Genomic DNA, 13,785 nt, shown 5'->3' on the forward strand with positions numbered 1-13,785 from the left:
TAACTTATGAAGTATTCTTCTCAAAAAATATTTAAACTAAATCTGTTCATGAGGAAACAATCCAACAAATCCAGAATATCTATAAGCCAATTAGCATGAATTCCTCAAAATAGTATCATGAAAATCAAAGAAAGGAGGAAAGATAGGAGGACTATTTTAGATTAAGAGACTAAAGAGGCATAATACAAATACAATTCATGAACCTTGATTGAACCATAAGTCAAAGAAAAATATTAAAGACATTTATTTGGATGGTTTAGTCATTACAGCACCTTCATCTTAAGGTCATGAGTTCGATCCCCAAGTTGGGAGTAGAGCATAGATTAAAAGAAAAAAAAAAAAATAGACATTTGGGGCACCTGGGTGGCTCAGTCGGTTAAGCATCTGCCTTCAGCTCAGGTCATGATCTCTGGGTCCTGGGGTCAAGTCCCGCATCGGGGTTCCTGATCAGTGGGGAGCCTGGTTCTCCCTCTCCCTCCGCCACTCCCCCGCTTGTCCTCGCTCCCTCTCTCTTTCATAAATTTAAAATATATATATATTTTTAAAAAAAAAAGACATTCGGAGACAAGTGGGGAAATCTGAATATAGTTTGCATATTACACTATAGAATAACTGGTAATTTTCCCAGCTTTGATAAGGTGTATGTAAGAGAATATCCTTTTCCTGGAAATGAATACTGATGTATTTAGGGGTGAAATGCCACAGTGTCTGTAACTTAATTTCAAATTCTTTAGCAAAAAAAAAAAAAAAGTAAAGAAACATAATATATACTTATATATATGGATACAGATATAAGCAAACGTACCAAAATGTTAACAACTGGTGAATCCAGGCAAAGGGTATGCAAGTATTCACTGTACCGCTCTTCCAATTATATGTTTGAACAAACACTTAAGAATATAAATGGCCACTGGGTGCCTGGGTGGCTCAGTTGGTTAAGCGACTGCCTTCGGCTCAGGTCATGATCCCGGAATCCTGGGATCGAGTCCCACATCAGGCTCCCGGCTCAGCGGGGAGCCTGCTTCTCCCTCTGACCTTCTCCCCTCTCATGCTGTTTCTCTCTCTCTCTCTCTCTCTCTCTCTCTCAAATAAATAAAAATCTTTAAAAAAAAAAAAAAAGAATATAAATGGCCATTAATATGAAAAGGTACTCAACATCAATATTCATCAGAGAATTTAAATTAAAACTACAATGAGAACACATAATGACCAGTGAACAGCAAAAATCAAAAGGACTGGGGCACCTGGGTGGCTCAGTCATTAAGCATCTGCCTTCGGCTCAGGTCATGATCCCAGGGTCCTGGGATTGAGCCCCGCATCGGGCTCCCTGCTCCGCGGGAAGCCTGCTGCTCCCTCTCCCACTCCCCCTGCTTTTGTACTCCCTCTCTCGCTGTCTGTCAAAAAATAAAATCTTAAAAATAAATAATGTATTATAATATCTGGTAGACTTATTTCCTTTCCACTTTCAGCAAAAAGTGACTAAAAGTCTTTAAAATATGAAACTACCATCTCTGCTTTAGAAGGATACGAAAGACCATCTTAAAACTTAGACCATCTCTTTTGAAACTAGTTTTTTCAAAGCCTGGAAAGGGACAGTCTAGCTCTAGATCAGAATGTTACAGGTGAGAGAGTCTGTGTTCTGTGAACAGAGGTCTCGGTACTTGGATTCACCACAAGAAGATTTACATGAGGACCTGCATTCTAATGAAGACAGCTTGAAAGTAGCAAGTGCAAAGCACTTTATTAAAGCAGAAAGTACAATCTCAAGGTGGGAGAGCAGGCAAGCTCCCAGAGGTCTACTTGGCCTCTGGGTTGTTTTGGGATTGGATGTTACTGGGTCTCTCTGGGCTGGGAGGAGCTGTGATGGACAGTGGGGTGGTCTCTAACCTAGGGGGCTTCCAATCATTTAGGAAACTCCTCCCACAGGTTGGAAAGAGGAGTTTTTGACCCTACAAGGTTAGTATCTGTCAAGGCAGCCTTTCTCCAAGGGGCGGGGGGGGGGGGGGGCTCTCCCCACAATGCAAATGCATCATGAGTCTAGTCGTTACCCTGGGGCAGAGGTGGAAGAGAAGAGCACAAGTTCTGCACCTGTGGCTCTTTGGTCTGTCAACCACAAGGTCTTGGAAGCCACAAGGTCAGGATGTTGTGCTCCTGGACTTTTAATGTGTAGCTTATTTATCCCCATCCTTGCCTCCAGCTCATGTCTCTATCATTCCCTTTGAAGGACTTGGGACTCTGTCTCAGGGCACTCCTTCCACTGGTCCTAGCTTCTACCCAACAAGAATACAAAGCTAGAAATTTAAGAATGGGAAAGGTAGTCATGCTATCGGGGGCTAGAATACCAACACTGAAATATAAACATGAAAAAAAAATCACAATATAAATAATTTTGGACAATCCATGCCAACAGTCATCTTCATGAGAACACAGAATAGAGAACTACCTGTATTTTGATATGAGAAAAATAAGTGAAAGGTTACTATCAGACTTGATGTAAAAACAGTGATTGTCCACAATTCAAACCTTTTTCTCTCTCAATTTATCGTTGAATGAAAACACCTCGCAAGCTAACACAATCAAAATGAACACAAGACAAAAAAGAGGGTTGGTTTTGTTGTTGTTGTTTTTAAGATTTTTTTAAGTAATCTTTCCACCCAACATAGGACTCAATCTCACAATCCCAAGATCAAGAGTCGCACACTCCAACAGAGCCAGCCAGGCATCCCAAGAAGAAGGAATTTTAAATCTATTACTAGCCTGATGGTGACACAAACTTTTTTCTAAAGGAGTTTGCTGTTGATAATTGCCTTAATTTAATGATCAAGAAAGATTAAAGTAACAGTTTTCTCAGTATTTCATGAATATCTTGTAAGGAATATAAACTACTATTGAAGTTATCAATTAAAACAAATTATTAGTAAAGAGGCCAGAAACCAATATTAAACAAAAAAAACTATATACACAAAATAAGTTTATTTAACTGCTTGATTTAATTGCTTTTAAGTAAACAACTATTTTAAATGCATCTGTCAAATAAACAAGATAAGTACCTAACCTTTATTTTCAGGAAATTAGAGAAGCTTCCAATGGTTCTCTTCTTTTAAAAAAGGAAGACAGTCACAATAAAGCTAAATGAACATAGTTCTAGATAAAACAAGAAATCACAAATATTGAAAATCCTCTGTATTGTATTACTATACAATAAAAGCTGACATTACCAATAGGTACTGTTACCAAAAGTAGTATGCAAGAATGAAAAACACTAACTTAAAGTACAACTACTTATATTTCATCCCCCAAAGTTCCAAAAATTTACATTATTTTCTCATGGCATTTTTCTCTACTCCTTCATCGTTTACTACTGCTAAAAATGCCTGCTGTGGTTAAAAATCCCCAATAAAATAATGTATCATTCACTGCTTTATACTACTCCTTGTGTTCATGTCCAATTAGTATTAGCCTATCCTTCTTTTATCAAACTTTCAGCTGAACACGAAGCATTTATGAAGGTTAAACAATTAACTGGAATTCAGCTGTGGGAAACTGTGCTCTCATAAGGCAGCACGGTATAAACATCTCATCAATCTGTGAATGGAACCTCCTCAAGCTTTGCTCAAATCTACTTTGTAGTCAGCAACCAGTCCAGCAATTTTTAAACTCTAGATTTTTAAAACCTTGGGGAAAAAGTTTAGACACATATTAAAGACATCATGATGCTTCCATTTTGCTTAATACAGGAGTGAATAATTAGATTTTTTTTGTAATTGTGTATATCCTTTTCAGGCCGGGGTGGGTGGGGGGAAGAACTTACTTTGTTTAACTACAAATAAGGTCCTGTTTCAAATAAAGCAAAAATATACTTACGGAACTAGCATCAACATCACTATGGATGGCAACCGTCTTAATGCCCATCTTCTTGCAAGTTTTAATAACCTATTTTAAAATACATAAACATTATCTATTAACAAGGATTTGGATTTAAAGGGATTTAATAATAAAATTCACAAAGTAAAATGGAAAATAAGATTAAAATTCTACTCACCCTACATGCAATTTCTCCTCTATTAGCAATAAGAATTTTATCGAAAGTCTAAAAAGAGAAAAAACACACATAAGAAATTGTTACTCTCACTTTGAAAAACAAGCTTTCCCACAACACTGGACATGATCCTAAAAAACATTACTTCCTACAGTAATATTAAATATTATACATATGTTCATCTACAACCAGGTTGCTACTAAACTTATCTGGTAGGATCTGGCCCTATAACTACTCTGTAAAAGCATCAACTGATTAGGTTCGGTAAATCATAAGTGGACTACATAAATTCTCTTGCCAAAAGAATCTTCAAATGATATTTCTGAATGCTAAAAAAATTTAAATAGAATTGCTTGACCACTTACTCAAAAATTTATATTCTAAATTCAGGGAGGGGCGCCTGGGTGGCTCAGTTGGTTGAGCGACTGCCTTCGGCTCAGGTCATGATCCTGGAGTCCCGGGATCGAGTCCCACATCGGGCTCCCTGCTCAGCAGGAAGTCTGCTTCTCCCTCTGACCCTTTCCCCTCTCATGCTCTCTCTCTATCTCATTCTCTCTCTCAAATAAATAAATAAAATCTTTAAAAAAAAAAAAAACTAAATTCAGGGAAATTCTCAATGTCATGAGTTGTTTACCAAAGGAAAGTTTGATGTAATTTTTACACCATCTTTGTTGGGCATTAAATGATATTTTCAGTAACTCAGAATAGAAACTAATTATGCTTATATCCAAAGATTCCCAGACCAAGCAGGTTATGCTAGTTGAATACAATGTTAAGTTTGAATAACCAAATTTTGAAGCAGCTGAGGCCTCATAATAGAGTAGTTCCATTCTGTGTGAAGAAGCTCTTAGAGACCTCAATTCTAAGCCCAGCTTTGCCACTAACAATAACCTATCTGACTTGAAGCAAATCAATCTCTGTAGGTCTTTACTCCCACATATAAACTGGTAACATTCTAAGGGGAAACTATTTAATAAGGTTCTCTTACTATTCTAAAATTGTACAGGCTAATCCTGTTAAAGAAACACACAATTACAAGTAATTTGGATACATTTTAGTACACAATTATTTCTGGGTTAGTAAATTGTTATAAGTTAAATAGAACTATAGAAAAAGTTTTAGTTACATTTCCAAAAGAAAGTTAAAGCTATATATGATCTTAAAAGTCCTCTAATATAACTGAAAGCAATATTTTAACCCAACAGGGAGTCACAATCTCAGCATTGGAAAAGGCTTTCAAAGTCTTGGTTTAACCTTCATGTCACACATGCCTTATTCCACCAAACTGAGACAAGCCTCTGCCTTAAAAATTGGTAAATTCCTAATCTGATAGAATCCTGAATCATTCAGAGTCTTGAGCAGATGGACCCTTAAAATACCCTAATCTCACCTCAAGCCTGAGACTGCAAAATCATCTGCCATTCGATACCCACATGGTCATGGTAAATCCCTGCTGAACAGTAAGAATATACAAGAATTTACAGAATATACAAAGAAAAAAAGTACACTTCTTTGAACCACATCTTAAAATGTACATTTTTATAAGTATTAAACAGATGACATCTGATAAAAACAGCACAGTGAAGTTATACATGCAGCAACTGTTACAGCAAATACAACAAATTATATAACATTACAAGGATTAAGAATTCCATCTTAATTTTTATCTGAGTGGCAGAATATAGTTAAGAGCCAGTCTGGAACTAAAGTGCCCAGGCTGGAATCCCAACACTACCATGTGTTCTTGTGTGAGCAAACGACCCTTTTTTTTCTCCTCCCTTCCAAGTTTTTACTGAATCCAAGTTAGTTAACACAGAGTGTCGTATTGGTTTCAAGAGGAGAATGCAGTGATTCATCACTTACATCTAACAGCCAGTGCTCATCACAAAAGGGCAAGCCACCCCTCTTGACCCTCATTTCTTAGTATGTAAGAGTAAGAGTGGCACCTGCCAAAAGAGGCTGAGAGAGCAGGAATCAACACCCTTCAAGTTTAGAGTAGTGCCCAGCGTACAATATATTCTCAAGAGGTGTTCGCTACAGCTGTTCTTCACTCCTCTGGGCCACACACCACACTGTTTTTGACAAATCTAGGAATGTGAACCTACCGAACGGGGAAAAATCTGTATCAAAACGAGTATCTGCACCTAACGCGTCTTCTCTGTGCAGGGCTTGTGACAGTTAATTTTTCACACAACCGGACGGGGCCACAGGGTGCCCAGATGAAACGTTATTTCTGGGTGTGTCTGTGAGGGTGTCTCCAGATGAGACTAACATGTGTATCAGTGGACTCAGCCCTGTACACTGCCCTCCCCAACGTGGGTGAGCATTATCCCATCCATGGAGGGCCCGAGAGATAAAAAGTAGAGGAAGGGAGTGTTTGTTCTGCTTTCCTGATTGAGCTGGGTTATGGGTCTTCTCCTTTCTGGAACTTACTGACACCATTGGTTCCCAGGTCCTCAGGCCTTTGGACCTGGACTAGAATTATGCCGCCAGCTCTCCTGTGTCTCTGGCTTGCAGGGCGCAGATCATGGGACTTGGCCTCAATTGTGAGCCAGCAGATCTCCATATTATCTCCTACTGGTTCTACTTCTCTGAAGAACCCTAATACAGGACTATTAATACCAATTAGTACACAAGCTAAATAAAGCTGACCATATCAATTAACTTTCCATACATAAGATATTCTTATGTATATTTATTTAAATATACATATATGATTCAGGGTTTAAAAGGTACCAAAGGTGATATACTATAGAGACACCCAGGTCTTTGCTCCAAAGGTAACTGCTATTACCAGTTTCCTGTATATTCTTTCAGATAAGCTATGATTATAAAAGAATATATATACAAATAAATTTATATCAATTTTAAAATTCCCTCCATATCAAAAATTACAGGGAAACATCAAGTGCATTTGACAACTTGAATGTACAATTTGGTGCCATCACAACAAAATGTGGTTAAGTGCTATAATACAACTACAGCCAAGAGGCTGTGGTCAGTGCAGAGAAGGAAGAGTGAACAGCATGTGCAAAGGCAGGGGCACTGAAAGCACAGGGCAACACTGAAAAACAAGTAATTTTTTTAAAGATACAGCTGGGGAGGGGGGAGTGGGAGGGAGAGAGACAATCCCAAGCAAACTCCCCTGACACGGAGCCCAATGCAGGGCTCGATCCCAAGACCCATGAGATCGTGACCTGAACCGATATCAAGAGTCAGAAGCTTAACAGACTGAGCCACCCAGGCACCCCAATGAGTAGTTTTTAATATAGCTGAAGCACAAAATACGTGCAGGGGAGTTGTAGCAAACAAAGCTAGGGTAAAAAAAAAACAGATTATGAAAGGACTTATATGCCATTTCAGGAATTGGACTTTATCCTGTATGTGGAGAGTTACATGTAAGGCACTCTAAAGGTATTCTAAGGGAAACAAAACAACCTTTAAATCAAGAACCTAAATCCTGAAGACAGAAGGGCTCTCAGGTACCATGAGAGATAAAGAAGGACTTTTGCAGCAGTGGTTCTATAACTGTGCTAATGAGGTCACCCATGGTAAGAAACACAATGGATATTTCCTGAGGATTTTTTTTTTTAAGTTATCTCCTCTTAATTCCATTCTCTATCCCTCCTTCCTTCTTTCCACATACTTGTATCTTCATAGCTAGGGTCTAAAACCACCAAGGACCCTTCACTCCATTCAGAGCCTGAGAGAAAGGCTGAGCTGGCCCGTTCCCCTGGGTACTTGAAGGAATGACCACAGAACTCCACACAGTCCCTTACCAACACTTCCTTTTTTTTTTTTTTTCAAGATTTTATTTATTTATTTGAGAGAGAGAGAGACAGCGAGAGAGGGAACATAAGCAGGGGGAGTGGGAGAGGGAGAAGCAGGCTTCCCGCTGAGCAGGGAGCACGATGCGGGGCTCGATCCCAGGACCCGGGCATCATGACCTGAGCCGGAGGCAGACACTTAACGACTGAGCCACCCAGGCACCCCCCTTACCAACACTTCTGACAAGGAGTCTACCACAATGGGTAAATCTGCCTCAGGAGAAGCCCAGGCTTGAGTTTATAACCCACTTACACTTAACTATCTGTGGATTTTGAGCCTGTTTCCAAATGTACAAAACCGAGTTGTTAAGACTACTATTAAGCAGCGGCACCTGTGTGGCTCAGTCGGTTAAGTGTCTGACTCTTCTCAGCTCAGGTCTTGATCTCAGGGTTGTGAGTTCAAGCCCCACATTGGGCTCTACACTAGGCATGGAGCCTACTTAAAAAAAAAAAAAAAAAAAGACTAATATTAAGCATTAAGCAACTGACATTTAGGACACATGCTTTCTACATGCCAGGTACCAGGACACATTCCTTCTGTGCACTCTCTCATTTCATCCTCACAAGAGTCCTAGGAGGTCAGTTGAGAACATTCCCAATTTACAAATGAGAAAACTAAGGCTTGATGAGGCCAACATCTGCTTAAGTCACTTAACAAAGTTCACAGGGGTAAAGCCAGAGCTCACACCCAGATATTCATGTCAAAACACACCAGGATGTAACATGATCAATGGTACAAGCTTTAAACACTGTATTAATAATTATAATTTATAAACAAATTAAGATCGCATTTGTCATGCCAGGCATGCCGTAGTACTATCCTGGCTCACCCTAACTTAAGGCCTACTACAACCTCCTGGTCTTTTTCTAAGCAGATCACTATTAAATCTTCCCTATTCTTATGAACATACCTGAAACAAGTTGACATGTTAAGACTCAAATTGAAAAAATAGTATTTTTAGTAATTAAATTTTACCTGATTTCGACTGGGTATGAGTCGCTGATAAAATGTGGAGTGAAAAAAGGAGTCAAAGGCAAGTTCAGATGACAATCAATTTATTTAACAAATAAAGATCAGATCTACCTGCATTTAAAACAGGAACAATAAAGGAGAACAAAGAGTACAGTATTTAATGAATGGCCATAAGCAAGAATTCCTAGAAGTAGAAAGGCCCTCTGCATGAGGGCAAGCCTTCAGTTTGGTCTGAAAGTCCAACACCAGTAACCACCACTAGGTGCCAAAAAGTATCATAGACTTTGTCAAGACTGAGCACACTACACAGTTTCTCCACAATTACCTCAGGAAAAGGTACAGCAAAGGAGATGGCAAATGATGTGGGGAACAAAGGCAAAAGAAATATAGAAAAAAATTTAACTTCCTTACAACTTATGGCCCACTGACAAGTGCTTGGGACAGGCAGAGTGACCTTCCTCCAGGAATTCAACTGCCTCAATATCAATACTTTGCTAGAAGCAAAAGGCAACCTTAGCTTGACATCACCCCACCCCCAGTATCCTGTAAGTCTTCTTTAGTATAAAAAAAAAAAAAAAATCCCTTTGAAAATTTCCTTTATCTCTACCTCCCACCCCAAGATACCTGTTAGCAATCATCCTCCAAACATGTGGCCCACTGATATCCACCTGAAGGGTCTCATGACTAAGGTTTTACTAGACTATAGTATATGACGCTCAAGGTCCTAGAAACCTAGCTTCCAAATTCCTTAGACACTTCTGCTATCCCTAAGCCCCTCCCAACTTGAAAGTATATAATCAGTTCCTCCTCGCAACCCCAGTGTAGCTCTTTCTGCCCACGGGTCCAGTCCCCCTGCTTTCATAAAACCATTTTTGCACGTCTCAAGAATTCTTTCTTGACCATTCGCTCCCAGACCCCAACATCTCACATCGGCAAAGATAGCAGGCAGATCCGATTTCAGACATTTACAACAAAACATGTACCTTAGTAGATTCCAAGGAGAGGGGAGGAGCTCTTTAAATTTCCTAAACCAACAGTTATATATACACTTATTTTTAGTAATTATCAATGGCCACCAATGTGAGGGGTGAATCAGCTATTATTGTAAGCTCACTATGAGGTTATGGCAAAAACAAATCTCAAACCAAACTCCACCACACATACATTTATGAACAAAAATAAAAAGGATCTTAAGTGGGGCACCTGGGTGGCTCAGTTCTCTAAGCATCTGCCTTCGACTCCGGTTGTGATCCCAGAGTCTTGGGATCCAGCCCCACATTGGGCTCCCTGCTCCGCAGGGAGTCTGCTTCTCCCTCTGCCCCTCACCCCACTCTTGTGTTCTCTCTCTCAAATAATAAAATCTTTAAAAAAAAAAAAAGGCATTAAAAAGGATCTTAAAATTTGCTGGATAAGCTCAGGGAAGGCTCAACTTCCTTCACTCTGTAATGCTCCAACAGAGTGCATGAAAGTTTCACCTGAGGCAAATACATCAATATTCTGATTTGGCTAGCCATACTGTCAGACTCAAGCTATGGAGAACCCCCAGACAAGCAGCTAAACACAGGACATCATTTAGGGATCAAGCATAGGTTCTATCTTAAAGGTAAAGAATGGAAAGCCAACTAGACTATTACATTCTGCTACTTCAGCAGCTAAGAACTGATATTAATACCCAGAACACGTATCTTGCCTTTCATCAATGACAGCCCATTTCTAACACCTATTATACTAATGAGGAAGGCTACCAGAGTTAACAGGGAGAAAGATAGCTGAACCCTTTGTAGTATACTATACCGCCCCCACACTGGAATATGACCTCTAGTACAAGTACTAGCTAACCACCCCCTAGAGTGTTTCTAGTTAGGACAGCTCACTACCTCTAGATTGGAACTCAACATATGTGTCCAGAAATGCACAGACATACATGCATCCCAAGGCATACTGTCTATGCTGAAGTTTTCATATTAAACCATGGATTTCAGGGCACATGTGTGGCTCAGTCGGTCAAGCATCCAACTCTTGGTTTCAGCTCAGGTCACGATCTCATGGGTCATGGGACAGAGCCCCACGTCCGGCTCCATGTTCAGCAGGGAGTCAACTTGAGATTCTCTCCCTCTACCCCTCCCCCTATTCACTCTAATAAATCTTTAAAAAATTAAAAAACATAAATTTCATAACAGGGAATTAATCACAGCTAATTCATTTGGACCAGTGCTGTCCAATAAAGTAACCACTAGCCACAAAAGGTTACTGAGCTCTTCAAATGTGGCTAATCAAATCAAGTGCCAGAAGTGTAAACTATACACTAGATTTAGAAGGTTGAATGTAAAGTATCTCACTGATACTTTTTATATTATCTATTTAAATAATACTTTAGAGTTAAAACATACTATTAAAATTTTTTAATGTGACTATTAGAAAATTTAAAATGGTATGCCCTGCAATTGTGTCCACATTATACTGCTATTGAACTATGATGACCCTTTCTTCAAGCCTCCAGAATTTTTTAAGATTTTATTTATTTATTTGTCAGAGAGAGAGAGAGAGAGAGTGAGCGAGCGAGCACAAGCAGGGGGAGTGGGAGAGGGAGCAGCAGGTTCCCTGCTGAGCAGGGAGCCGGATGCAGGGCTCGATCCCAGAACCCTGGGATCATGACTGAGCCACCCAGGTGCCCCAAGCCTCCAGATTTTTTTTTTTTTAATTTTATTTATTTATTCATGAGAGACAGAGAGAGAGAGAGAGAAGCAGAGGGAGAAGCAGGCTCCCAAGGAGCAGGGAGCCTGATGTGGGACTCGATCCCAGGACCCTGGGATCATGACCTGAGCTGAAGGCAGACGCTTAACCATCTGAGCCACCCAGGCGCCCTTAAGCCTCCAGATTCTTTTGAGTAGTTTTATATACTTCAAGAGATTATTTAGAAGATACCTTCGCTACTTCATTCTCAAATAATCATTCACCAGTTCTACCTTCATGATATTCAACTTGAACCATCTCCTAACCAAAACTCCCTCCTGCCCTCTTTGAGGCCTTCACTGTCACAAATTATGTTTTATCTCCACAATCACCACTTCAAAAATTATCAATTTCAATAGATAATCAATATAAAAAGTATCAGTGAGATATTTTAAATTCAAACCTTCTAAATCTAGTGTAGATTTTCAAACCCCGTTCTCATATTATAAACTTCAACCATTGACCTGTATCAGGATTTTCATTGGAATTCCCTTGTCCCTTGGGGTGCCTGGGTGGCTCAGCCGTTAAGGGTCTGCCTTCGGCTCAGGTCATGATCTCAGGGTCCTGGGATCGAGCCCCACGTCAGGCTCCCAGCTCCGCAAGAGGCCTGCTTCTCCCTCTCCCACTCCCCCTGCTTGTGTTCCCTCTCTCGCTGTCTCTGTCAAATAAAATCTTTAAAAAGTTTAATCAAAATCTCTCAAATGCCCAGAATTTAAGAATGTTACATTATTCTGCTGAAAACAAGGTAAACACTATAAATTTATTCAATTTTTGGTATAGATACCAAAATTTAAGGCTCTGGTTGTGGCCCACAATGAGAAAAAGGAAGATTGAGCACCTATAAAACCTATGATGTTAGAGCAATAATTATACATTAATAAATTTAATCTGTCCAGTGAACACAGCATGGAGGTAAGAAAGTAGAACCATTATAACTTCGCTATTCAAGGTATTTAAGTACTTACTTTTTCATTAGAATCATATCCTGCTGAACAGAGACTACGGGACACCATGAAGTGCTGTCTTGGGTAGTGTGGAACACGCTACAAAAAAAAAAAAAAAGTGATATAAATTACAGATACTTGATGGGCTTTAAAAATATTTTTTTAAGGTAATTCTTCCAGTATGCTTCTACCTAAAATATTTTATCAATATATGGAGTTCTAAGCCACATGCCATAACTGTAGAAGATAAATCATTAACTACAGTCCTATCCCTTGGGCACACAAGAGAAACCTAAAGGCATCAGAAGGATCTGTAGAAAAGTAAAGTAAGAAAAAAAAAAAGAAAAGAGTCAATGGGTCAATCTTAATTATAGAGAACTGCTGGTTACCACAGGGGAGGGGAATTAAAGAGTGCACTTATGATGAGCACTGGGTGATGCATGGAACTGTTGAATCACTATACCGTACACCTGAAACTAATATAACACTGTTAACTGGAATTTAAAAAAAGGTCAATGGGTTAAATAAAATTTGAAGAAAGGTTTGATTATGCAGACTGACATGGCAGGATCATAAGGTCACATACCACACAGAACTTTATACAACATAAAACAAGAGTCTTGGTCTTTCAGGGGCTTCCATTTTAACAGGGACTGGAAAATAGTATTTTTTGTTTGCTGATGTCTTGAACATGATTTATTTTTTTCTGGTACAGTGAAAAGGTAATAGTAATAATCAATTTCACCTCTAATCCATTATTATAAATGTGGAAAAAATATATCTTAAGGCTTTAAAACATGAAGAATTGTCACTAATAAAATTGATAGTCAAAGGTTTAAGAAAAACAATTTACCCAGTAGTCACTGATAAAGCTAGACCCCCCCCAAAAAAAAGAAAAGAAAAGAAGGTGGTGGAGAGTGAAAAACAACTAGTACTACCCCTTAGAACTTTCTAAGAGGACAACGCATTTAAGCAAATGTTTATAGCAACATTTTTCAATAAACTCAGATTCATATAATTTGTAAAGCATCAAGTCCCAAATTACAAAATGTAATCTTAATACAAAAGTGAAGGTTACAGGGGCGTCTGGGTGGCTCAGTCGGTGAAGCAGCTGCCTTCGGCTCAGGTCAGGATCCCAGGGTCCTGGGATGGAGCCCCGCATCGGGCTCCCTGCTCAGGGGGAGTCTGCTTCTCCCTCTCCCTCTGCCCCTCCGCACCTCCCACCCCCACTTGTACTCTCTCATGCTGGCTAGCTGGCTCACACACACT

The 13,785-nt window shown here is 39.5% G+C and overlaps 1 protein-coding gene across 4 annotated transcripts in view; it reads right to left on the minus strand.

Moving 5' to 3' along the window:
• The window catches only part of PCCA (propionyl-CoA carboxylase subunit alpha), a 394,205-nt gene that overhangs the window by 367,931 nt on the left and 12,489 nt on the right, over positions 1-13,785 (minus strand). For 3 of the 4 annotated variants that reach the window (XM_027588123.2, XM_035726502.1, XM_035726501.1), the window contains exons 2-4: positions 12,538-12,615; positions 4,043-4,090; positions 3,865-3,933 (exon numbers count right to left, since the gene is read on the minus strand). In XM_027588123.2, coding sequence (XP_027443924.1) covers positions 3,865-3,933; positions 4,043-4,090; positions 12,538-12,615 — 195 coding nt within the window. Of the gene's footprint in view, positions 1-3,864; positions 3,934-4,042; positions 4,091-5,429; positions 5,449-12,537; positions 12,616-13,785 lie in introns of those variants that run through there. The other variant, XM_035726503.1, reaches the window with a different exon arrangement.

This window comes from Zalophus californianus, chromosome 3 (assembly GCF_009762305.2).
Source record: "Zalophus californianus isolate mZalCal1 chromosome 3, mZalCal1.pri.v2, whole genome shotgun sequence".
Lineage (NCBI taxonomy): Eukaryota > Metazoa > Chordata > Mammalia > Carnivora > Otariidae > Zalophus > Zalophus californianus.